The sequence below is a fragment of the Odontesthes bonariensis genome, chromosome 2, assembly GCF_027942865.1.
Source record: "Odontesthes bonariensis isolate fOdoBon6 chromosome 2, fOdoBon6.hap1, whole genome shotgun sequence".
Taxonomy (NCBI): Eukaryota; Metazoa; Chordata; class Actinopteri; order Atheriniformes; family Atherinopsidae; genus Odontesthes; species Odontesthes bonariensis.
The window spans coordinates 7170335-7197912 of record NC_134507.1 but is presented as its reverse complement, the minus strand read 5'-3'; the positions used below and the strand labels follow the sequence as shown (position 1 = coordinate 7197912).

Genomic DNA, 27578 nt, shown 5'->3' with positions numbered 1-27578 from the left:
TGGATTACCAGTGCACACCAGTAACCACTCCGGTGAGTTGATGATTTTGAAAACGGACGTTTATGGTGCTTTTACGGACCTTTTTGGACATGCGCATGACTTTCTATTCTGAAGCAGGTTGAGATGAATCAAAATTAGGCAAATACCGGAGACGGCAGTAAAATTAAAAAAAACGGTGAGGGGGGTTCTAAAATATTGCAGACGACTCATAAAAGAGGCTTAATGTTGAAAATACCACAGTTATCCTTTAATGTTCCGTTTCTTGTTGAAACTAAGTGACTTTCGTAAGTTTCCTTGAAGAGGTTCCATGGCTCTATGTGAAACTAGGTTAATTATCCCCTATCAGGCTTTTATTAACATATAAGAGTTTATCAATAGTTCTAACTTTCAGTTTAATACAGTGAACAAGCTCCCACCGAGAATGGCTTCCATAGCCACCGGCTGTAGCTGTAGCCTACCGGTAAGTTACACTTTACGTTAGTTTGTTAACTTGACTGGGTTTGTTTAGGGGCTACCGGTTAGCAGATGTACGGAGGCCGGTCGTGGCAGCTCTTGTAAGTTCAAATTATCACGAGAAAAGTCTTTGTTATATCGAGATAATGAAATAATAAGTAGGGTTTTTTTCCACAACTTTGAAATAAATCCTTATCACAAGATAAGTGCATAAAAAAAAAAAAAAAAAAAAAATTAAAAAAAAAAAAACTGAAATAAATCCATGGCCGTTCTGGGTTTCCGTACCATCACCTGGTTGGGTTTGTGACACCTCACTTTATAGTTGTCATCTTAAAGGCTCCAGTGCTCGTGTGTGTGGCGTTTTTGGCCTTTTCTCTCAGTTTATACAGCATGTTGGCACCCATTTTGTATTCTTCTCTATAGGTGTTCAGATGCATTTCATGTAACGTGACCTGAACAATATACTGTACATTCACTTCTGCTTCTTGGGCAGGTTAACACTGTACATCTTGTCATGTAATTTCAAATGAGATTAAAAAAAATAATAATTTTATTTCTCCCCACAAACATCCCACTACTTTTGAAATGTGATTTTTTTTCTATTGTTTTTTTCATCTTTAACTGGCATCTTGTGTTTTTATTTTGTGACTTGAACATTGAATTAACACCAACTCCACAGGGATTTTGAGACTGTTGACTCCACCTTTCACAGTATATAACGGACTTAAAAATGCTTCCACCCGCTTCAGATTTGGTCATTTTCAACCTGCAGTTTGGCTTATTTCCTGCACTTATCGGCAAAACCTTATTAAAAGTAGCCATTTCATGCGGTGAAACCTTGTGGTGTCTCGCATGACACCGTTTCCCCTCCGTCTACAACTTTCAACATTCAGATCTGACTAGCATTTCTCTTGATAATGATCATTTGTCCACAAATTACACTGAAACTTTCCCTCTGAGAAACTTCAGCAAAACTACAATCAAAGTGCTTAAATTCACATTTTAAAATGGCACATTGTGGTGTTAAAACAGTCATACGATCCTTTTAGTAGTTTTTGTTAATAATGTTGCTATGGACACTTCCCCAAAGTGCTGTTTTGAGTGAAAAAGTTGCATCCTGTTTGTGGACTTTTCAGTGTATTCCTTGGAATCGTGTTGCTGCAGTAGAACACGATGCAATCCTCAGATGGACAAACACTCGTGGACCAATCCCACCAACATGGCCATGTTCACACGGGTTATGGTTTTATGATGTGTAACGACACCACCTACTGGTCTTCACAGTTAAAAAACAAACAAACCAAAAAGCATAAAGTAGTTCAAATTTTTGTAGAATTTATTACAATTCCACGTTCATAAACAAAAAGCAGCAATTGCAGAAAATATGTACAAGTCTCTTTTAAAATACTTGTGACAAGTTTCGGGTACCAGTCTCAGCTACCCCCCCGCCCTCCCCAAAAAAGTGTTCAGTCTCTGTAACTATGCTTCAAGTGCAGTGCTTTCACCAGGTGATTTTTTACACCACATGTGGAAGAGGTGGACACGGTGTTGCCTCCCCACCACAGCCCGTTGATGGCCACAGGAACAGATTCTCCTTAAGCAGCAAGTTGTGAATGGGAGCCATCTTGTTGGAGCCCAAACAGCTCGGCGGTGCTATAAAAAGGCCAGGACAGTGATGACATCCTATGGCTTCTTGTCACTCTCACCCAGTTTCCCTTTGTCCTACAATAACATGGATCCATCAGAGAGGTGCCGACAGGTGTGGCTGGTTACAGCAAGTGCTTTTAAGACTTTGTGACGGGGGGGGCATATGTGAGGGAGATCCAACTGCCTTGTGTCTGACGCAGTTAACACTGTCTACTCTGGCAATGTGATGTGCAAAGAAGGCTGGGGTGCTGTAACTATAAGTGACGGCTGTGAGTATGACACACGTGTGCTGGAGAGGGGAGAACAAGCTGGTGGCGCTGCTGCTCACTACTGAAGACGCTGTAAACCAACACTGGAGACACATCGAACCATTTCATTCTCCCAGTGGTTTTGTTGAAGGCCATTTACTCAACATTAAATCCCGGGATGTGTGACAAACTTAAAAAAAAAAAAAAAAGGAATACGTTCCAACATCGTTTCTGGAGACCTTTCAGAGCAATAAAACAGTTCTCACTGTGGCTGTGTTTGAAATATTGCTGGGGAACGTATACTGTAACCGTGGTCCTGTGTGAGGCGAGTCTTTTCAGGCTGGGACCAGGTCCTGCTTGGCCACCAGACTGCCGGGTGTGGGCTTAGGGTGGCTCGTACGCCGCTACTGCAGGGAGTGCATGAAGCCGTCCAGGTTGTATTCCGTGTCGTATTGCTGCTGGTCCCACAACTCTCCCAGGTTGTCCAGCACAGATTTCATCCCTGATGATGATGATGAGGAATGCTCGCCTCTGTCACCCTTATTGTCCTGAAACATTTAAAGAAAGAGGAAGTTCAGCCCAACATCGCACAGGGACGGCAGCAGAACGGGTGTGTACCTTTGCCAAAGTCACCCAACAAGCTTTTCTTTCAAGAAAATAAAAGGTCACCTTTAAAGCTGCAGTCTGCAACTCTTTTTCAAGCATAATGCCTGGAACTGTCCGGGGATTCTGAAAGTAGTACATTAAATACCCCAATACAAAAAAAAAAAAAGAGTTCTCTAGGTCCCCTATATGTCCCGCTAGGTCCCTCCAAAGCCAGCAGGTTTGTTTACAAAATTGCAGACCGGACCGGTAAAAGGTAACCAATCAGGTTACGAGCTGGGCTCTGCTGCCTGTCAATCACCGATTGTGCACGCGCGATACAAGGTAGGCTCGTCCCCACGCTTATTTATCTAGACTATTGAACTTCATTACGGGCTAGTCTACTTACTGTGTCTTCCATGATCGCAAATGACAGGTGAGTTGATGAATGAGGAGTCGTGTAGGCGCATCTGGTGTGCACGTAGACATGCACGAGTTCTCATGTGTTTTGATGGGGCGGGACAGGAAGTTGAATAACTTTTTATTTTTCGGTTAAAAAATAAGCATTTCTTGCATTTTGCGACTACGGAGGTCACCGTTTTCAACTTCAAGCGTTCTGATAGATCATGTAAACTCTTAAAATGCCAAAAAGTAGGACTTTACGTATGACAACAACAAATCCTGCAGACTGCAGCTTTAACCTACATGGTTACAGCGATCAGTCACGTCTGCACGACTCAGATCAAGGAAATTAACATCCGTTTTAAGCTCGCTGCCCCCCCCTCCAGAGTGTTTCTGCTCTGTCCAGTGCAGCTCACCTTGTCCAGAGTGAAGAGGTTGAGGAGCTGGTCTGTGCCCATGCTCTGCAGGCTGGTGTTCTCCTGGTTGATGATGGTGTTGGCGATGCTCATCTTGAATTTCTGCAGTCCCATTATCTTTTCCTCCAGCGTGCCTCGTGTGATGAGCCTGTACACGTTCACCACCCGTTTCTGCACAAAAACAGACAAAAATTAAAATGTATACCTCACATAATCTCAGGCCTGCCAGCTTGGGTTTAATGTCACGTGTGAAGCTAAAAAAAAAAAAAAAAAAAAAAAAAAAAAATCTACACAGTCAGCTGTAAGCAGACTGTGTCCAACCACAGCACCTGTCCGATCCTATGAGCACGATCCATGGCCTGCAGGTCCCTCATGGGGTTCCAGTCATGTTCCACAAACACCACAGTATCGGCACCTGTGAGGTTCAAACCCAGACCGCCGACATGGGTGGTCAGCAGCAGCACGTCGATGGATGGATCATTGTTAAACCTGAGGCACAAACACGAGAGCATTAGTCTCACACGACACGGCAGCCGATTAAAACCTTTGCAGAGGAAAAAGAAAAAAAGAAAAGACGGAACCGACTGACCGGGAAACGATGGAGTGGCGCTGGCCAGCCGGGACGCTGCCGTCCAGCCTCAGGTAGGTCACCGTGGGCAGTTTGGGTTTGAGCAGGTCCTGCTCCACAATATCCAGCATACTCTTCAGCTGACAGAAAATCAGCACACGGTGCTGGGCCACCACTGCCTCGGTGCCCCCCTCTGAGCCGCCACCTCCCCCGAGGCCACAATCCAGCAGCAGCTGGGGAACACACACGAAACGTGGGGGGAAATATTCATCACAGAAGGAAGAAGAAGAAACAGCGTTCATATTGGACAGCAGCAACTGGTGAAGCAAAGCATGACCAAAAGATCCCTTTGGACACTTTAGCTAAAAACCAGTCGGCGCCTCCTTTTCATCTCCATTCTTACGTAAGCGCTTTACAGTCGCTGAACTTCAGACGGCTGATTACCTGTTTGAGAGCGGAGAGTTTGGGCGCGTGCTGAATGTCGCGCAGGTTGGAGTTCTGACCCGTCAGCTGCTCCGTCACGCGTTTGAACTCTGGATGCTGCGCGGTCAAGACCAAACTGGGGTGGTTGCACAGCTTACGCAGGTACTGCAGCGCCTGAAGGAATGGACACGATGTCACAATCAAAAGACGAGGAGATATTTATATATATATATATATATATATATATAAATAAAATTAAAAAAACAAACAAACAAACAAAAAAAACTGATCAACAATCAGTGTTTATCATCAATTCCAAACAAATAAAACCCGATTCCGTGAGGAAAGCCAGTTTAAAAATGGCACTGCACTGGAAGCCCGGGGTCACAGCAGGATCGTGGCGTGTGTGGAACTTCGGTGTCAACAGATCAGGTTTTTCATGCCGACTTGTGACTCAGCAAAATACACTCAAAACATTTATCAATCTTTGTATTTCAGTGTTTAGGCAACATGTCACAGACCTTAAAGGTGCAGTGCACCTTTTATGACAACGACTGATTTACAGTTACACACACATGGCAGTTATGCAGCAGCTCAGCTCAGCAAAGCAAACACACACACACACACACGGCAGTTATGCAGCAGCTCAGCAAAGCAAACACACATGCCACACCTTCCAGGTATGAAGCTGGCGTAGGAAAATAACTTGATCACTCAGAAGTAACCCGCAGAGTCGACGACTTCCACTTTTGCCGGGTGGGAGCTGTTATCATCTTTCATCCTCACTTTCATTTTTATTTTCTTCAAAACCAAGTTTCTATCCACACACTTCTTACACCTGAAAGATCCTCTGAGGAGGAGAGAGTCTGTACCTGGAAGACGTGGCCCGTGGCCTTCAGTTTGGGCTTTTCCTCTTCCTCTGTGGACGCCATGGAGATGCTGTCCTCCACGCTGGCTTTGGCTCGAGACTTCGCAAAGTCTTCATATAGCTGAACCTGAGAGTATGAAGAAAACATAGCAGGTTATCAAATAAAGCCCACGCACACGAGTTATAGTACCCATAGAAAAAAAAAAAAAAAAAAAAACATTTAAAGGGGTTTCATGGCCTCGATAGTTTTGCCCACTGGTGAGAAAAAAAATTAAAAACTTGAGGTACTGGCTGAAGCTGCAATATCTTCCCATCTCAAAGTTGAAACAGAATTGATTTGTCAAAAGTAACTGGAGGGGCCAAAGGTACCTGCAGAGGGCTCAGGCTGCAGTAATAGTCCTGAATTATTTTAGGAGGAAGGTCCTGGAGGACATCCTCCTTCATCCTCCTCAGAAGGAAAGGTAACACCTGTCGATGGAGGGCTTCCATCGCCAGCACACCTGACAAGGAGGGAAGCCATACTTTCACTGTTCACATCTCATTTGCAAAAAAAGACACTGAAAGTCAGAAAAAATGGCCTTTTTACTGTTAAGTCAAACGCTGCGACATCTGCGGTGTTATCAAAGACTCCCAAAGAGCGGACGTACCTGCCTCCTGCTCCCGCGAGGAGCTTTTGGCGTCTCGGCTGGCCAGGATCGGCTTCCCGTAGCGAGCGGCAAACTGCCGCTCTGTTCCAAGGAAGCCCGGCATGAGGAAGTCGAACAATGACCAGAGCTCCAGCACATTGTTCTGAGGGGCAGACAGCAAAAATATCAAGGCTCTGTGAAGCCGTCACAAAGAGCAACGGAGCCGGATCTCCGCGGGCCTCACCTGGATGGGTGTTCCGGATAAGATGACCCGGAAGTTAGCAGCTAGCTGTTTAATGGCTTTGGAAAGTTTGGTTTTCCCATTCTTGATAACGTGACCCTCATCGAGGATACAGTAATTAAATCTTATATTTCTGAAAGTTGTGTTGAAAAAAAAGACAAAAGGTCATCAAAAGAAGATTCCAACAGCAAACAGAGACAGATCGGGGGGGGGGGGGGGGGGGGAGACTCACCTAAAAAAGTCGATGTCGTTCCGTACAACATCGTAAGAGGCGACTACAAGATTGTGTTTTTTCACTTGGTGTTGCAACCTGGAAAAGTAATTCCTCTGTTAAGCATCGTCCTCACAAACGGATTCAGCCTTAGAAAGACCAGCATGGATCACCCCACCCCCCCAACCCCCCCAGACCGACTGATCCTTACCGCATCCGCTCTGTGGGGGGCCCGGTGTAGTGCAGCGGGTTCAGGTACTCTTTGGAGCAGAACTTGCTCACTTCGTCCACCCAATGGCCGGTGAGTGTGGGAGGGCAGACCACCAGAGAGGGCAGGGGGCTGCAGTCCGCATGCTTGGTCTTGGCATATTCCTGTACCCTGAATCACACACAGCAAGCATCAAAAAGGTTTATTTTCATCATTCTCTTAGCTAAACGTGATCATATCTGCACTCGTCTTTTACTACTCGACAAAGTCCTGTGTGTGTTCAGCTGATCCAGAGGAAAACATCAAAAGTGAAGTGAATGGAACAATGGATGGAACTCAGTATAGAGTAAAGGGAAAGAATGAGGTGAGTCGGCGTGCTGGGACAGAGTAGCTCTACAGCAAACAAAGTTAAAAATAAAATAAAGAAAAGCGGCAGCAGAAGTGCCGTTCGGCCTGGGTACCTGAGGTAGTGATCTCCTGCCAGAATACAGATGGACTGCAGCGTTTTACCGAGACCCATGTCGTCGCACAGGATCCCGTGCAGCTTGTATTTGTTCAGGAACGACAGCCAGTTCACTCCGTCCTGCAAGAGGAGACGGATTTCTCGGCATGAAAAGTGGGAATGACTCAAACATCTAAAATACAGTCAAAGATTTATGACGCAAATCCTTAAAAATAGCCCTCAGATTGAGAAGGTTTGACTTCAAAGACCTCCGAGGTCTGTCGCTGCACTGCGAGGTGTGTTGACCAACAGAAGCAGCGGCGCATGAAACAGGACGGCTGCACAGCTCCGTTAAAGAGACGGATGGCTGGTTACTGCAGAGCTGCCTATGGAAGTTTTTCTGTGCCATCAGTTTGAATACGAATTTCTAATATTGAATTTTTACAGCATCAAAATCAGACTTTGAATTTGAAAAACCAACAGTGTAAAAAATAAAAAAAATAAAGAATCAATTGGACCAAGTCCATTGGAGCGTAACTTGATTGGCTGCCGTTGGATGTATTGAGACGGGGATCGATTGCTTCTCCCCGTTTGCCCGGATGTTGAGTCTGGTTCTTTTTCCACTGAATTTTTTACACAAATTTTTGTTTTTAGAAATTGATTTTTTTTTTTTTTTTTACACTGTTGGTTTTTCAAATTCAAAGTCTGATTTTGATGCTGTAAAAATTCAATATTAGAAATTCATATTCAAACTGATGGCACAGAAAAACTTCCATTGCTGCCAGCACACAGCATCACTAAGAGGAAGCAGTGCGCCCCATGACTGCTTTTAATGTAAAAAGTCAGAAGCAATATTTTGTCGTCAGCATCTCTGTTGTATGCGCTGCTGGTCTGCAGATTTGCTGCATTTCCCTTTCCTGAGTCGAGCAGAAAAATTATCACACTTGTGGTGTCGGCACAGGCTTCGACGCCACGAAAGCATCGAAGTGGTCCAGAGGTGGACTGAACGTGCAACTGCTCAATGTGTCAACAGGGTGGGCCATTCTCCATGTGTGACACACACACACCTGCTGGTACTTCCTGAGCTCGGCTTTAATCGGCACAGGGATCTTGTAGTTCTCCAACTTCCTGCCATCTAGCAGCTGCTCCAGAAAGTTGCGCTCTCTGGCTTTCTGGCGGATCAGGTCGGCGGACATGGCGGGAGGGTCTGGTATGCCGGCCTGTGAAAAAAGGAAACCCCATCATCAGAATCGAAACCGTGGAGAAGAATAAATCTCTACTGCGAGCGCTCAGACCTCTAGCGGCAGCAGGCGGATCAGCGTAGCGAAGCACTGGGTGGCCATGAAGCGGATGCTGTCGCTGGGATCACTCATCCGCCCCAGGACCGGCACCACCAGCAGCACGATGTAGGGCACAATGTCAACATCCAGCTGCTCCATCACACCTGGAGAGATGCCGGTCAAGGACAGTAATGCACAGAAATAACAGCAGACACCACAGTGCTCACTGGGACGTTGTGCAAGTGTAACTACAGACAGCATGTCAAACTCTGAAAAATATTCCCTCATTTTCAATTTGATGCCAGCAGCACGTCACACAAAGTTAACCAAGGAAAAAACGGTAAGCAGGAAAAGAAACAGCTGGAGAAACATGTTGCAACTAATTAGGTTCATTAGAAGCAGGTCAGTCACGTGACTTTTTTTTTTTTTTCTTTTAAAGAGCGTCTTAGTCTTAAGAGGAAAAAACAGAGCAGAGGGCTGAGCAATCGGAAATGCGTCCACCCTCAGGCAGCACGGCATCATAAACAGGACTGATTCGGTCCTGGAAATCCCTGCGTGAGCTCAGGAAACACTTCCAGAAGTCATGTCTGTGAACACGGTTCACCGTTCCATTCACTTATGCAGGTTTAAAGCTCTCGTAGCTGGACTGAGCTGCCAAAGAGGAAGACCCGAGACTGTGGAGCAGCTGGAATCCTGGGACAACGCGGCTCTCTCCTCTGTTCCACAGCTTTTACAGACTGAGGAGGCGATGCTACACGGTGGTAAAACGTGGCCCGGTCCCAACTTAAAAGACGTGTTGCTGCCTTTTTTTCCCATTGAATAAGCAACTCCAAAGGCGACAGTGAAGGATACAGGCTAAAGCCTCGATGGCCCCCTCCTGTTTGGTGCAGTCGTCGATAGCAGCCAGCCAGGGGAGAACGCACTCAAGGAAACTGTTCATCGTCTCCAGTGTGGCTATCTTACTGAGCACGCCCACGCAGCGTGCCGCCATGTGTCGCACCGCCGTGTATGGGTGCTGCAGGCAGGTGAACAGATGAGGTAGATGCTCCAGTAGCTGAAAGCACACAAGAGACAAAGTTCGATCATTTTTCAATAGCCAAAAAAAACTTGCTGCGAGAAGCCTTTTAGAACCTTTTACTGCGAGTAAATCCTGAACTGACAAATACTGTTGCATTACGCCGGTAAACTGATTGAGTGGGTCCAAAGGACAACAACAGTGTTGAACTGTGGAGTCAGGATATGATGGAATCAGACTCTTACCAAAGGTCTGAGCTCAGCAGCCATGGCTCCAGCCATGACCTCCAACACTTGCAGGGAGTTGACCAAATCCTGAGCAGCACCATCTCCCCTCTCCAGCTGGGCCGGCCTGTCTAAAACACACAAGAGACACACACACAGTGATTAAGAGCACCGCCTTCAGACTTGTTGCTCTTCTTAAAACATGCAGCGTATAACACTGGGAGGACTGTCTACGTGGGGGGAAAAAAAAAAAACAAACAAAAAACACTTGAACTTGTACCGATGTGAACAATGATGCAAAAGCTACAGATGATCCAAGATTTTAGGATTTCAAACTGAACTCTAGAACTAGAGTTTCAGTCTAAACTAGAATCAATAATCGCTGTATTATGAAATAATAAGCAACAGAAAAAATTACTTTGTCACTTCGCCTACAAATGAACAGATTTATTAAGTTGTGGTCAGAATGGCTCTCCTATGTACAACAGTCATAGCCAGATTTCGTGGAGTTAACAAATTGATAGATTTGGTTTTTGTGGTGGCGTTTTGTCTTTGTTTGTTTTATTCATTAATTTTTTTAATTCTTGGGATTTATTTGTTTCGTTTCATTTTTTCTCATAATCTGATACACAGCTCTACTGTCTAAGGAAAAGGTTGCTCGGTCTCCCGTTTATTTTATTAAATTGTTTAAAGAAACCAGATGTTGAGGTCCTAACATACCATGTACATTTCTGTTACACCCCTCTGTTCTTTTTATTTAAAAAAAATTAAATAATAATAAGCAACAAAACCATGGTTTTCAGTACGCATCGAATATTAAAATCCGACGCTTAAAAGCGTACCCATGCTCCCTTTTTCTGCCGCCACCGTCCTCAGAGGTCCGACGGTGTTCTCCCAGAGGTACGGCAGACACTGGGTGAGGTCGGAGCCAAAGTGCCTGGCGATGGTTGTCAGGCAGAAGTCGGCGCCTCGTCTTTGAATGAGAAATGGCTTCTTGCTCTAGAGAGGGTCAGAAGAAAAAACAAAACAAAAAAAACCCAAATAAAACATACAAACTATACACACACAACCTGATGTGGATATGGGCTAAATGACGGGAGAGTTGGCTTCAGCTGCCTTTTGTACCTCATCATTGTCAGCGCCAACAGCGCTGCCAGGAGGAAGCTCTGTTGTGTGGTTCTTTGGAGCTTTCGGGGCGGGGCCCCTCTTACTGGTGATGGCAAACGCAGCTCTTTGGTGGCGGTACAGGGTGATGATGCCTCGGGTTTTGTTGACCACGTGATGCATGCCATCTTTCTCCAACCCGCCCCCTACAAGCAGAAAAGGTGGGATATGTAGGGACATTCTAACCAAGTATTTTTTGTAGGGCTGGGCAACGATTACATTTTTTAATCTAATTAATCACATGATTTCCCTGATTAATCACGATTAATCGCATTTGTACACAAAATCCAAAAATGAATCCAAAAGTAGTGTATAGCTTTTAGCATTTAGTTTTATTCTAAATGTGCTGCCATATGAATGAAAGTGCCATAACATTTGTTGTGCAAACACACTTTTAACATCAGCATCTTTCTGTAGTTTTTATGTAGAAGCCTCGCTCCACTGTCTGTTTCCTTGAATGACTTGCTGCTATCAGTTGTGTGTTTTGCCTTTAAGTGATATTTTAGACTGGAACTACTACGCTGAGAAGACAATTCAACTTGGCAGTGTTTACAGATGACTTTGGTTCTGTCGACTCCGCCGTCTGGAAGAACTTTAACATGAAAATGGCCGAGTAAAAGTTCCGTACCCTTCTCCATGTTTGGTGGATCCGCCGATTACTTTCTTTTCCGGTTCCACAGCAGACAGCAGCAGACTTTTACAAAATAAAAGCCTGTGAGCAACAGACTTTTACAAAATAAAAGCCTGTGAGCAACAGACTTTAACAATAATAAAATAAATAATAAAACCTGCGCTAATGCGTGATAAAATATTTATTGGCGTTAAATAATTAACGCGATTATAACGAGTTAACTCGCCCAGCCCTAAATTATTTGTCATCGCTGACAAAGGATTGTTTTAGAGGTCAAGTCTTGATGTGGAGCAAACTCTGTAATCCTCCTAATAGATAACAACCCACGTGGAACTACTGTAAAACTCTTAGAGCTCATACCTTTGGCATCTTCTTGTGCTGGGGGCACAGGGCAAGCAGATGAGGGTGTGGCTGCAAAGTCCACGCATGCCGAGGCACACAGGTTTTTGATGATCTTGGGGTTGGGGCACGGTGAGCGGGGAGAACACTGCTGCAACAGCTTGGCTATAAACGAGGCGGCGTAACCCTGGATGAGGGTGTTCTCCTCCCTTTTGACGGCCTCCATCAGAGGCCTGACCAGAGGGTTGAGTTTGTCAGGAAGCACTTGCAGGTTGATCACCGCGCAGGCCGTGAACATGTGCACGCGCAGATGCAGCTGCTGCCAGTCCGAGTTGGTCTCCACCACCGTGGACTGAGCCTGCTGCCGCTTACTCTCCAGCGCCTGCCACTGCTTCGACTTCGAATTGAGACTCGCTGTCGACTCCGCAAAGATGGTGGTTACCTAGAGAACAAGCAGGGCGCAGATGTTTTTGACTGGCACCAGTTTTCGTGGGCAGAGCAGACTAAATCCAACAATTATGGGCAACAGAACAATTTGGGAAAGCTTCATCATAACTCATACGAGAGGGGAAAACTGTGTTGAGCTTTTATTATCAAATCCTATGAAACAACAGCGGGGAGCGGGAATTTATGTGCGCGTGTGAGTCAGAGACTAAAGATAGTGCATACAAAGCCAGTTTGGAAAACACCCACCCAGTTTATAAAAGTATTGGAGAAAAGAAAAAAGAAAGAAAAAAAAAAAACCACACAAAAACTGTATTTCTTTTCTTGTGCTGCTCAAATTGCCTTTTTGTGACACCGTCTGCCACCAGCGCTCTCAGGCCACGACTCAACCCAGAAATATCAGCCCATTTAACTACCCTGCAAAGAATGCAATGCCATTCCATGTATCCGTGGGTCCAATTTAAATGTTTAAGAAAAAGGGGCGTTCAGTTAGTCTGGAGTCCTGCAGAGGGCCGCCTGCTTTAAAGGGATAGTTCACCTCCTTTGACATGAAGCTGTATGACATCCCATATTAGCAATTTCATTTATGAACATTTTCTTACCCCCTGCTGCGTCCTTTGAGCCGAGTTCCAGCCTCGTTTTGGCGTTGAAGAAGGTAGTCCGGCTAGTTGGCTGGGGTTTGAAAAATAAAGCGTTTTGCTTCTCAAAACAATATGCGTTCAAAAGAGTAATACATTTGCATCACAAAATCGTTCATCCAGGAAAATTCAGGCCTCACAATCGCTTGGCGCTATTTTCTCTCTACCTTTATATCAATGCGTGCAGCCACCTGCCGACAGCCGCACCTGTTACGGTGTTTGCTGCTCGGAAGCAGGGGAAAGCTCGGTCTCCTCGGTCTATACAGCCCGCAGTGATACGAAGGTAGAGAGAAAAAGCGCCAAGCGATTGTGAGGTCTGACTTTTTCTGGATGAATGATTTTGTGATGCAAATGTATTACTCTTTTGAAAGCATATTGTTTTGAGAAGCAAAACGCTTTATTTTTGTGGCCCCAGCCAACTTACCGGACTACCTTCTTCAACACCAAAACGAGGCTGGAACTTGGCTCACAAGACGCAGCAGGGGGTAAGTCAAATTTAATAAATGATATTGCTAATCCCTTTAAGATGAAGGTGTACAGCTCAAACGTATCAGAGTGGGGATTTACCAAGTCGTTGGCTTGGTCGATGGTGAGAACGCTGCAATTGAGACGCTCTTGAAGGTCTATTTGAGCCTCGGCCAGCAGCGCCATCAGCTGCTTGCACTCAGTCTGCATGCGTGTGAAGGGGATGGCGATTTCATCGTAGTAGAGCTGCTCCGTCAGGATGGCCAGAAGACGAGGCCGCACCATGGATGACACCACCTGACAGTCCTGAAGGGACAAAAAGAAACCCAATTTAGCCTCGACCGGTTCTGCTCATAAAATAAACTAACAAAAAAAACAATCTCTTTCCGAGCGTCACCTTCTGCAGTGTGGCCCACTCGCAAAGCACCAGCGCCACAGCTAGACGCTGCAGGGCGGACTTGGAGTTGAGGTGGAAGAGCAGCAGCTGGCCCAGAGACTCGGCTGGTCGGATCTCCTGAGATGCAGCGTTGAGCTGCGGGTCACAGATACACCGACACAGCGCCCCCAGCAGTCTGGATTACACAAGAAAAACGCAGTCAGAGTGCGCTACGACTTCAAAAGTACTTACCAAAAAAACAACAAACAAAAAACCCAACAAACTTACTTGGCAGTTATGAGTCGGGCGCGGACCACGACATAGTCCCTCGTCACTGGGTCATCGGTCACGGTCTCTGCACCAGCTATATATTCCTGGATGGTCTCCTTCACCTGGCAGATCCCCTGACGGGCCTTTGCTCCAGCCTTATCCTGTTGCATTACCGATATTAATCATCAGTTAGCATATCTAAAAGAAAATGTCATGCTGTGTTATAACCGTTTCCTCAAAAGTCAGAAGGCCTTTTGATATTTGCCTTATTACACGTTGGTGTCATATATGAAACTACAGCAACAGCACTGTGGTCGAAACAGAGGCAGCAAAGCGGAACATGCCTCTCTAACCAACAACACTGCCGTCACTAAGCCGACTCCGGCCTCATGTGCGCAGGCACACATTGATGTGTCGGCCGATCCGCTTCTTTCTGGTGTGTGAATTACCGAAGAGGAACAGCAGCGGGTTAAAGAAGACATCTTTGTTGCACCATAAGCCACAGGAGATGTGTGAAAAGGGCACAGAGCTCCCTTGGCAACATATCTTATTTTACCTTCATGCTGGCTGGTAGTTTGTCGCCTAGCAACTAAAGCAAAGGGCATCCGTGCAGTGCTTCTTGAAGTCACTTGTAATATTTGTATGACAACGAGGAAGATAAACCGTGCCATCGGGATTGATAAAAACCTGACTCGAATAAAAATATTAGGGTCCCCACATATCACAGCACCAGCTATTTGGGAAAAAAATAATAATAATAATCGTGCAAAAGATACACTTTGATTTTAGAGTGATAGTATTTAGTTCTAATGTAGATAGAAAAGCTGTACAACCTTGGAGCGGGCCTTCACCTCCAGCAGCATGTTCACATCTATAGGAATGCGAGAGGCCTGCATCATGAGACACAGCCAGGCGCCCATCCACGGACAGCTGGCTGCGACCACGTACTGCTGAGGGGCCTGAGACAGCAGTTCCATCCACACCTGCACACACACACACACACACACACATTAACAAAACAAGACAAATCCTCCGAATGTCCTCCACTTCCAATTCATATCCAAAAACAAAAGTCTAATTTTTTTATTTTTTTTTAAACCAAAGTTTATGATGAAAATGAGCTCAATAGACAATTAACACAATAATTTCATTTAATCCATCAACTCTGGCTGTCAGCTGAAGTAGTTATTCGACAAACCTTTTGTATCAGTTCAAGGATTTCCTCGTTGCTCTCTAGTATGCAGGACTGAAAGATGTGCCGTAGCATATCTTGTAAGATGGGATTTATCCAGACTGCACAACTCTGAGGAACAACAAAAGAAAACATCCGATTTATTAGGGAGGACAACAAAAAGCACCTCGACTACTCTTCTTTGCCAACTACATTTTTCGTGACAAAATGTGTTCATGTGCTTGAGGGAACTGACCTGATCGGCTTTGGACAGCAGCGTGTACAGAGTTTCCAGCGCTGCCCTTCTTACTGATGATATAGTGTGTCTCAAGAACGGCCAAACGCGGGGAACCAGGACGGTGAGCGACTGCTGCATGCTGGAGGAAGAAAGCAGGTCAAAATGACTAGAAAGGAAAGCCCTTAACAAGAATACTAAATAATAAACTAATTATCTGTACTAATTATCCAGTTACTGACCTGCATTGTCGGACCTGGGGATAGGTCAGCAGTGAGGACAGCAGAGTCATAATGCTGTTGGTGGAAGCGGTGAGATCATCCAGGTCCAAAAGGGCATCCCAGAGTGTGTTCACTATGAAGGGAACCTGGGAGACATTGAGATTTTGAGACTAAATTACGGCATCCAGAACAAGCAAAACATAAATAACTTTATATATATATATTTTAAACCCACAGAAAAGACATGAGAATCAGACATGTTTCCATAGACCGCTTCGAAGATAATAAATGAGGCCGCTGAGTGTTGCCAGAAGGTGGCGGTGGAGGCTACGCTGCCAGTGGTTAGAATACAAAAGAGGAAGTAGTCATCTCCTGACCTTACTGGGAAGAAGTTGCACCAAGCCTTCCACCACAGGGATGAGGGCTGAGGCTGCCACAGCCCTGACATCATCATCTAGGTCCTGTAAGCCTTCAGAGATGGCAGGGAGCACCCGGGGCAGTAAAACGGAAATCAAGTCCTAACACACAAGAGCAAACATTACGACCACACGGTCAGAGGAGATACAAGGAGCCCATATGCAGCCAAATAAAGAAATAAAGAAAAATATGCACACGTCCTTCCATTCCCAGTTTCCATCCACGACCATATGCTGCACACATTAAATAACTGGACAACGCTGCTGCTTATTTCATATGTCGTCATACACAAATGGAACAGGCAGTACCTGACGGACAGCTAAGGCGTACTTGATCCCCAGCAGGCCGCCGTGGCGGACCTCCCACTGGTCTTCTTTTAGCAGCTTCAACAGGACGTCGACCGTCATGAAAACGCCCGTTTCGCTCATGTGGCGCAGCGCCACGCCAAGCGTCTGGGCGCACGTCTCCCTGACGGGAGCCACCACCTGCCGAGACAAAAGCACGGGTAAACGCAAGGCTGGAGGATTTTTTTTTTTTTTGGGAAAGACCGTGACGTGTTACATGCCAGCTGCTCTGTTCGGTCACCCTACCTCATCGGAGACAAAATCCCCGAAGCGGTCCAGAGCGAAGACACAGAGGAGGCGGATGACCAGATCCTCAATCCACTCCTGATGTTGCCGCTTCATCTAAACCAAAACGCCCGGACAGCTGGTGTCATTTTTGTGTTTTACCCTCGACAAAATGCTACCAAAAACCTGAAAGTATGGTTAAGACGTACCTGCTCTGCGGTGCTTCCCATCAGCTTCCCTCCGCTAGCACCGTGGGACTTAAGGATTTCTCTGAGACCCGTGCCTGCACCATGACGGATCTATAAACGGTGACAGGATTTTTTTTTTTTTTTAAGTTTAGAAGCGTTCCGATTCAGGTTGTAACTCAGCTCACACCTTCGCGTCCAACCAACTTTATCGTCGGCTCAAATTAAGAATGGTGTCAATGGGAAACATTTTGTTTTTACCTCCCATGACGGATTGAAGAGGTCATTGCAGAGTTCTTCACAGAAGCTCTCCAGAGGCCATTCATGCATCTAAAAGGCAAAGCAACGACACGATCACTGGCATCAGAGCGATGGATCGGGGGCTTGAAACCAAAGACTTTTCGAGTTTCCCCTTTTTCCATTCCTTACCTCCTCTAAAAGACTGGAATTATCTGGAACGTTGTCGATTAAGACTTTATGCTCGGTTGCTGGTTGGTCAATAACTACGTTGGTGGTTTTCCTTCGTTTCTCCTCGGGTTCTCCTTCAAAACTGTCGTTGCTGCAGACGAAGGGAGGAAGAAGAAGAAGAAAAAAAGCGGCGTCACTTTCTCACAACAAGTGCTGTAGTCACACTTTGCACGTGAGGATTAAACGGGGCGATAGCAAAGGCACACCCGTATGCACAGTCCCACCTCTTTTCACTGGTGTCCACATCTCGGGATCGTTGCTTTGCCACTAATTTAGCCATCCTCTTGGCCTTGTTCTTCTGACGACTGCTCATGCCTGGCCGGAACTCCGAGTCGATCAGTTCAGCAGCTTGAATGGTCTGACAACAAAACAGTTCATAAAACAGCTTTAGAACACAGAAAACAATCAGCCGCACCACACCGTCAAACGCGTCACCCCAACACATTTGTGCTCTGGGGTCTCAAACTTGAGCGCATTCTCCTTTAAGTAAAGCAGCCAGATCACACATCTTCTCCCCACCAAGTCATGCAAGAGTCACTTTAAAGGGATAGTTCGGCTCTTTTGACATGAAGCTGTATGACATCCCATATTAGCAATATCATTTATGAACATTTTCTTACCCCCTGGTGCATCCTGTGAGCCGAGTTCCAGCTGAGTTTTGGTGTTGACGAAGGTAGTCCGGCTAGTTGGCTGGGGTTTAAAAAATAAAGCGTTTTGCTTCTCAAAACAATATGTGTTCAAAAGAGTAATACATTTGCATCACAAAATCGTTCATCCAGAAGTGCAGACCGAGCAGTCCCCTGCTTACAAGCAGTAAACACAGTAACAGGCGCGGCTGTCGGCAGCACACAGTGATATGAAGGGAGAGAGAAAATAGCGCCAAGCGATTGTGAGGTCTGACTTTTTCCTGGAGAACGATTTTGTGATGCAAATGTATTACTCTTTTGAACGCATATTGTTTTGAGAAGCAAAACGCTTTATTTTTGTGGCCCCAGCCAACTAGCTGGACTACCTTCGTCAACGCCAAAACTCAGCTGGAACTCGGCTCACAGGACGCAGCGGGGGGTAAGTCAATGTTCATAAATGATATTGCTAATATGGGATGTCATACAGCTTTATGTCAAAAGAGGCGAACTATCCCTTTAATGTTTAATGTTACGCTTTAGACTCCCAGTTTCATCAGAATCACCTAAGACACAAACATCTACTCTTCTTTTTTTGAGTTGGACATTTACCAAACGTGTCTTTTATATTCACACGTAGTCGCCATTTGCCAAATTAAAATATTATTGTGACTTTGTCAGCTGTCGTGTCCATTTTGCCGTACACAGAGGGCTGTGGTTAAGCAGTCTGCCACAACATCTACTCGCTCTAATTGGCTCCCTCTACGTGTGGAGTGAGCATGGATTCTAATCATTAGGGAAATACGGTAATTCGAGGTCTTTCTTCTCTCTGACTTCTGCAGAGAAAGACAGCACGAAGGAATAATTTATTGTAAGAAAATATGTTTTTCCTCTCTCCTAAATGGGACTGCCAAATATAATTGGACAGGAGTTTATAGACATTTATGTTTGTCCCCTTTAAAACTGCAGTGGCACATTATTGTGTAAGAATCCCACCCTTGCTTTGAAAGGCAGGGTCCACTTTTAATTTGATCAAAGCAGAAAAAAGGGAAATAAAAATACAATGAAAACAGAAGTGCCAGGAGGGCAGAGTCAGCCAGAGGAAAACACTCGCTGTCTTTTCTTTTCTTTATTCAGCTCCAGTTGTACTTAACCAGATCCAAAAGTCCATGACCTCAAGTTACAGTCCTGGGATCTCTGTCAAAGCCACATTCTCACAGGAGGAGAGACGTTCCACTCTTTCATTTAGCAGATACGACAGGTTGTTATAGCACAAGCTGCAGTGGCACATTTTAAGGTCAAATAACAGAGACCAGCTCTTGTTTGTTTTCTTCAACGGTTTTAAAGATTAAAAAGAAGAAAGAAAATGAAATCATGCAGATCAAACGACACAACGGTTTGGTGACTCAGAGCCAAAACACTAAAATGAAACCCACCACATGGTTGCGGGAGCTGGAGCCAGCTGTGACTTTGATTCCTTGGGCTCTGAGCCCACCTTGTTGACAGGAATAATCCAGGTCTTCGTCGTTGAACAACTCTTCCGTGTCCATTCCTATGGCAGCACCCATGTCCAGGCCCAGCTTCTTCTGGAGAAGCTTCCTCTGGTGGGCGAGACGTTCCTTGGGGTCCATGTCACCTGAGCACATGTGACGAGAAGCGGAGAAGGGTTTAGAAAGTGGGAGGAAATATGGTGGAAGAGTACACGGTGATGGTGTCAGTTTGTGTGCCTGTGTAAGAGCAGTGGTGAGTAATGCTGGATGTAAGTGCTGGTAGGTGGGGGAGAACAAAGAAGTGCCTAAATATAGGAAAAAAAACATCATGAAAAGCTTCAATGTCTCTGTAGAACGTGAAAAATCTTTTGACAGTAAAGAGAACCTTGAATGTGAAGCAAGATCAGATAAAAGACAAGCAAAACGACTGGTTCAGCAGAACACAGAAAATGACTCGCTGACAGGAGTTCATCAGCTGATAAGAGTGGGCCGGTTTCTCTATTCAAATCCCTTTCAAATTTACAACAGTGGCCTCGCTGGTTTGTGTGGGACTGGTTGATTACAGTAGTTCACCACACACACACACACACACACACACACACACAAAAAAGTGAAGCTTCTGGGAAAGGGCCTAAAAATAAGGTGCGCAAAGTGTGTTTATGTCTCATGTCAAAATAAACAGGTTGGAAATTATAGACCGAGGGCTAAAAAGGTCATTAAGGTTGAAGTACAAACCAGTTTTGTCATCCTGCAGCTCAAACTCAGCCCCTGCAGATCCCAGCAGAGACACTCCGTGTTTGAGGAGACGGGAGATGTCAAAGTGGCAGAAACTCAACCGATCGCACGATGAGTCCTCTGGAGATAGATCTTCATAAGACTCTGTGGGAAACAAAGAGTCTCAGAACCATGCATTTGTCCCCCCCCCCCCAATTCACAATAAACTGATGTGTTTACGCATTTAGGAACAAAAACCTGCATGTTTTACCAACACACAGAATCTATATTCAAAGCAACGCTTTCTCAATACTTCGTGCCACTAAATTCAGGCCGCCGACTGCGAACATCCGTTTCACGAGACGCGCGTTACCGACCTGGAAAAACTTCACACACAATCTCACCGACTTCACCGAACGTAAAGCAGCCTAAAGAGCTCACCTTCCTTAGGCCCGGGAGCTGGGTTCCACCCAGGAATATTCTTTACAATGGCCTCCACAGCTTGGCCCGCGGCAATTCGAGTGTCCCAGTTGGGACTCCGTAGATAGGTCAAGACCTTGTGATTTGACAAAAATGTTTCTTTAATACCAACAAAGAGGGGGCAGAAAGGCAAATGCAACAGCCAACACAAACAATCCACACCTATGCTTTTTGTCCCCTTAGATAAGCATTTAGGAGGCCTGTTACATTTGCAGGACTACATACATTTTTTAATTCAGCAAAGGCAGAATTTGGCTGTGAAACTCAATGACCTACTTTGGATAATTATACTGTTATATCATCAAATGTCAAAATTCAGCACGTGACTGAAGTGGCAGCTAAGCATGTCCAAGTTTGATATAGTGGATAACTTACAGAGGCTCGTGAAAGAATGCTGGGAAACCAAATGAATCAAAAACACACCTTTGATAAGAGGCTATTGAGCTCGTGCGGGTGAAGTTTGACTACTTCTCCAAGCTGCTGCGCTGCTGCTTTTCTGGTTACCGGTGTAGTTCCAGTGTCGAGCAGGATGAACAAACGGTCGAGTCTGGCAACAGGTACCAAAACACACAAGAAGGTCAGAAGAAATATTGCAGACTGCAGGTGCACAACAACAACAACGAGGGTGATTCATTTGATCAGTTTTGATGACACGATCGCCTGAAAGTCGCGTGGCTCGCGATGCTCGCCTTGTGTGGAGAGGATTTCAGATGTACCAGGCTTAACTTCAGAAACTACAAATACTTAAGACATGCATGTGCTCTGCTATGCAGGAAAAAGGCCACCGGAAACACGTGAAATAAGCAACGATCCCAAACGTTGAGTCCAGTACAAAACAAAACAACTGATGATTTTGACAGTGATGCCATCGTCGTGTTCACATACATACTGTGTATGTGTGTGTGTGTGAGATCTGCCTTTTTGCTGAATGTATGGAAGAGCTATATGGCTGTTATATGTGCAATGATGTTTATATGGCCTTGTGTATTTTGTATTGATATATGTTTGCTACTAGACACCTTAATTTCCTTCGGGATTAATCAACGATACTCTACTCTACAGTTCGTGGACTTCAGCTTGCACTGACAAAACTGTGTCACGAACTAGTACAAGAGTTTTAACTGTAGAGGTTTTTTTTTTTGGTTTTTTTTTCCCACTGTCTTCAGTGACAGTAAAATAATCCCAACAGGTAGCACGCCCGTTCCAACTCGCTTTCCTGACAACTTCTGACACAATTAATTAAGCTGTACTTAACAACAAGTGATCAGCAGAAATAAAGATTCCCGCTGTAAACTTCATTTCTGTTTGACAAATACATCCCATTATGTGCCACATGTGGTAATAACTCACTCCGTAACGTTACAAACTCCAAGCTTACTTGCTAGCCTTAAGTCGGCCATGGCCACGCTATTCTCGGCCAAATTACAGCTAGCAAGGCGGCATTAGCAAGTCGGATAGCTAATTGTTAAAAGAAAGTCGAGCATACAGAGCGGAGTCGGTGCTGGGCTGGCTTACCTTGATACAGCCATGGTCAGTTGTTACAGGAAGTTCCAAGTCCCACATTCAACATGTAGTCAGTAACTCGATATATTTATTCCTATGCAGGTTAACGTTTCCAATGCGCCAGAAAACAGCAGGCGAAGTCATTAGCTAGTTAGCAGCTACCGCTAGCTAGCTAGCCGAGGCCCGGCCGGGCTGTGCGCTTCAGATCACCACAACTCACAACCGATTCATGTCTTCAAAGTAGCCCCTGCGGTTCCTCTGCCATCCTCTCCCACCAAATATCGCCAAACGACGTCAATCTATAGCTCAGTTTATCCGTCAGAAGTCCTCGCGGATAAATATTTCAACCTAATAAGTATTAAAGAGTTATTTTGTTGCGCGACGAGGGCAACCCAGAAGACTGTTTTTATATGAGGAGCCATCTTGCATTTATTCTTTCCTCCATAGCAGGGGGAGGCTGATTGGCTACAAGCATTTGGGAGAGCCAATCAAAATGCGTGTTAAAAGAGGAAACGAAGAGAAAGAAAAAGGACTAGTTTACAGTTTTCCTTGACCGTGTCAGGTACATTTTTGCGCTTGACATTGCTCTATACTGAATAAACCTGCATCCATGTAAAATACAAAACTGCCACAACACATTTTTCATGCTTGGAAGATTTCATTTTTGAACTACCATCTAGCCTACTGTCTGCACTGGAGACATGGTGTGAAATCCTCTTAGACTGACAAATCTGAACTTTTTCTTTCTGAATTTAATTAATTTTACATATATTTTTGCATTTGGTAGGGGTTTGCCTTCAGTTTACGCTGCAACTGAGTTCTGAGCTGACCATGGTCCTGAAAAGATTTATCTCGCTTTCTTTTGGGGCAATAAAGTATCTTATCTCTGTGTTTTCACACAACTGAAAATTTCTTGAGCTACGATGTACATTAAACTGTGTTTGATTATGAGTGGCATTCAGTAGAGGTTAATCATGCTTAGTGTTTCAGATGGCTGGGTGGTATTAAGTAGGATTAACAAACTGGTAAAACATGTTGATAGTATTATGGACAATTGTATTGCTGCCTTTGAACAAGGAACAACACTTTTGAGGCAGATGAACATTCACATTTTGCTTTTTACTCAACTCAACTCAACTCAACTTTATTTATATAGCCTTTTAACACAGCCGTGGCTGAAACAAATTGCTGTACAACACAAAATACAAGGCATAAAACACAAGAACAATGCAAAAACAATAACAATATTAAAACAATAAAAACAGAATTCAGAATTGTTCTGTCAGAATTGACTAAATCCTGCCGGTGACACTTTATTGATAGGGTAGTCAGAATTTATTAAGGTCCTTTTATTACTCCAAAAGGCAGTTATGTCTGAGACCGTAGAACAAACACTAAGGAGGTCAGAACAAACACTAAGCTTCCACAGTATCAGTGTATGACTTTGTTTTTACTCATAGTTGCAAAGAGACAGGAAAAGGGAAGTTAGACTTTTTGAGTGACCTTTCTCACCGCAGTCTAATGATATCTTCAGTCTCTCATGGTTGGGGGCTTTCACATCATACATCCTTTATTCCTCTCTTAGAGATATTCCAAAATCACCCAGAGTCACAATATTTTTTTCCCCATAAATGTGACAATTTACTATCACAAGTACAGCGTGACCTCTGTGAACTGTAGGAACATAAATCTGAATTTCCTCAATGCAGAGGAAAGGATGAATGTATCACTGCAGACGCCTCAAAGTGTGGTCGTATAAACCAAAGCATTCTTCACCCGAGCCCTTGAAAAACGGCAGATTAAGGTCTAGCAAGCAGCCCAAAAAAAGAATAGTATTTTTAGCAATAAAAAGAACCCACCCACACACAAAAGAGGACAGGAGAATGTGAACTTGTCACATAAGACTAAGCACAGCATGCACGCAGAGGGCAGCTTTTGACGTGCGATTATATTAAATCTTTCTATCCTCGACAATATCAGTGTACAGAGCTGCTGCGAAGGATTAGGAATTATTTTTATAACATTGTGAACATCCTGCCTTTATTGAGAATTTTGATTACGAAACATTGTTACGTAATGTCCAAAATAGGCTCCTAGTAGTGCAGATTGGCGTACTACGGCATGTGTGCTTACGTTCGGATCACAGTGAATCCTGAGCTATCGCCTCGCATAGGACTGAATGGACTGCAAAAGTCCTTTTTTTGCACGTGGACCACTGACATATTACTACCTACTGACGGAAAAGTAACTGCGATCATGGGAATGAGTTCACCGAACTGGTCGGTTTTCATTTTGTGGTTATATGCGAAGACGAGAAAAAAAAGGAGTGAATACATTTCTGACAAGAAAGAAATAGTTTAAAGAGAGCGTCCTGTGGAGACCTGAAGGAGAAGCAACACATTCAGATGCTCCAGATTTATATGGTTATGGCTGGTTGTGCGCGTTGTGTGTTTCATATTGTTCCAAAATCTCAATTATTTAAGCCACCGATGCCATTTAGTAGGGATGGAGTACACAGAAACAATTGGAAATAATAATAATATTAATAATAATAATAATTAAACAGGTTAGATGAATAGGCAAGCCTTCAGGATCAAACTTTGTGCGAATGGTATGATGAGTATCATTTTGGCCCAAAAGGCTGTATTTAGGAAGTCGTCAGCGATACCTGAGGCTGATCTTCTGCACCAATAACTGTGGTGAGATGGCATGAGAGATGAAACAGAGAGAGGCCTGTTTCATGCACTGTGTTATGGTAAATGCATCCTAATAGATCGATTACAAGTTAAAAGACAGCCGGTTGTGACTGAATGTGTTGTGCGACATATCAAGCGCCATCTTTTAATATACCGCTGAGATCTCAGTGGCATACGGTAATCATGCTGGCTTACATTTGTACCATCTGTCCACTGAGCACAGTGGCAAATACATGATCTGGTACTCAATACAAAGAGAGGGGAGTTTACCCTGAACTTTTGACGCAGTACATCATCCATACACCTATAGAAACCCCAATTCTGGCTGTGAACTTTTGTAAAGTGCAACAAAATCTTAAAACTGTCATGCTTGAATCTTTATTTCACAGAACCAGTATTTTTGGTATGCTGACTGCCAGACTACGTCTACATGGTCCATATGTATGCCCGTTAAACAGAAATAGAGCTTCAACTTGTTTAACCCTGAGACAGTTGAGTTTATCTGCAGATAATCAGTTTAAACTTGAATGGATAGCTTCAGGATCAGCAAGTAAGCACTTGACTATACGACTGAGGCAAAGCCTCACTTCCTTTAGGACTTAACGACCTATCAGCATTTAGCACAATGAGCTGGACCTTTCATAAGTTTTTTATATAGCTTGCTTATATAAAGAATCTATATACATATATATATATATATACGTAGCTTGTATAGTATGCTGTCCTGGCTCTGGGATCTGGAATTAGACCCCACTCACAAAATGTTTGATATTAAACCCAACATTCTAACAAAAGAGTAAGTCACAACAAGTTACAAAGATCCTTTAAGGTTTGCTGTTGCTTCATTGTGACATTTTATTTCACAACAACACTTCTCCCATCATGACTCTTAGTAGTCATTGCCCTCTTACTTTTCAATAGCATTTGGGACGTCCCCCTGTTGCCAAAGTTACTCAGTTATTCCTGTTAACTAGAGCAGCAGCAATGCCAAAGATGCAGCATTTCAACCGACTGGAGACTGCTGTTGTAAACTAACAAAGACAACTACAGAGCACCAGCATCTCAGACCAAAGCAAATGAAAACCGACAATATATCCGTTGGAGCTCAGAGGGAGAGAGTCTTATTCTCTGGAATGCGAGAGCACTGTTGACTCTGGTTGCTCTCTTTGTTGGACATTTTTGCTAAATAATGTGGTGAGCCCGGTGGAGGGAACGTGGCGTGTTTGCCAGTTTGTGACATCACAGGAAGGACTCCCGTCCACCCGTAACCAACCTGATTGCCACAACACGAGATACATTTTCAGAAATATTTGTGCTGGTTGTGTTGTTTAGTGCATTTAATTGGGGGTCCATCCACCTGCACTGAACAGCTAACTAAAAGTTGCTCAATTCTGCCTCCCTTGAAATTGTTGTCATGACAACAAACACTTCTACCAACAACTTGTGAATGTTTGAGCATTAGCTGTGGCACGATGAATGATCGTGAACTCGTGTGTTGCTGGTTTCAGCTGGAGTGACATAAATCATTTGATCTAAGTCAACTTCACAGTTACTTTTCTAAGTGAATGTGCGTTTCAGCCCAGGCGACATGAATGACAGCAGGTTACTGTAAAACGCAGAGACATATGAGCTTTCATGTGGTGCCCTGAGGCAGAAATTCTACCTTGGCTTTTGAGAAACATCGTGACAAGTCAGACGTCTTCTTGGAATTTAAGTTGCAGGGGTTGCACGCACTGAATGCAACCTATACCTCTCTGTGGGAGGGAATTCTAAGCCTGTAGTTACTTCTTTTTTCATCAACAATGAAGCTGTGTAGGATAGCGCAGTATCCTGTGTGTTGTTATCTTTTCTTGTAAATCTTGTTTACCTTCTTCCTCTTCTGCCTCAGCGTCTATCAGCCTCTAGAACTATTCACTAAAAATAAAATAAAAAGCTTTAATGGTGATGTTAAGTAGATCAGATCGATCTGTTGCATGTAAACACATGTAGCATGTGACTTTTATGTGTATTTTTTTTATTTAATCAAACATGACGATATTTCACTTCATGCCAAAGAGGAGATTTCATATATGTATGAAAAAAAGTCTGAAATCTGTCACGCTGATGTTAGAAAGTCACATTTACAACTAAATCTGTAGCTACACCTCAATCCTTCTAGTTTCACCAACAGGTACAAGTCATAGATGTGTTTAAGGAAGTAACTTCGTATGGCTGAACCTAAAAAAAAAAGAGAAAGCACAGGATTGATGGATGTCATGAATGTCAATTTCAAGCTATATGAGATTTGTTAAAATGTTAAAAACAATTTCATCTAAATTGGCAAAGTTAATCTTTAAAGTTTGACTATCCATCACCCAAAAAGAGCTCCACGGGGCTGAAATGGAAAGTAATTGTATTTGCAGGAGCATCCAGCCTCGAGTGAGCATGAAAACAACTGCGTGTGAAATGTGAAAATGACGTCCACAAAGGGATGCTTGTAATTTTGCCCTAATCGAGTGGCTCTGTTCTCTAGCTCTAACCAAGTTATTGGATACGTTTCAACGAAGAACTGACAAAGTTTCATAACATAACATGTTGCGGTCACATGTTACCAAGGCAACGAGAAAATTGGCATCCATGAGGGCG

The 27578-nt window shown here is 44.2% G+C and overlaps 1 protein-coding gene across 1 annotated transcript; it reads right to left on the bottom strand.

The window, feature by feature from the left end:
• Positions 1-1775: 1775 nt before the first annotated feature.
• On the bottom strand, positions 1776-22694 carry btaf1 (BTAF1 RNA polymerase II, B-TFIID transcription factor-associated). Its single transcript, XM_075474796.1, has 38 exons — positions 22270-22694; positions 21178-21301; positions 20716-20830; positions 20296-20439; positions 19507-19706; positions 17672-17805; positions 17409-17538; positions 17241-17309; positions 17004-17093; positions 16816-16911; positions 16534-16710; positions 16186-16326; positions 15830-15954; positions 15609-15729; positions 15380-15484; positions 15015-15164; positions 14200-14342; positions 13933-14107; positions 13638-13841; positions 12010-12430; positions 10980-11164; positions 10697-10853; positions 9876-9985; positions 9468-9669; positions 8631-8779; positions 8403-8555; positions 7355-7476; positions 6897-7064; positions 6707-6784; positions 6478-6607; positions 6255-6396; positions 5977-6107; positions 5612-5734; positions 4761-4913; positions 4338-4549; positions 4078-4237; positions 3749-3919; positions 1776-2896 (listed from the first exon to the last, which is right to left on the bottom strand). The coding sequence occupies exons 1-38, from the start codon at positions 22281-22283 to the stop codon at positions 2753-2755; spliced, it is 5568 nt and encodes a 1855-aa protein (XP_075330911.1). The 5' UTR covers positions 22284-22694; the 3' UTR covers positions 1776-2752.
• Between the last annotated feature and the right edge of the window lie 4884 nt (positions 22695-27578).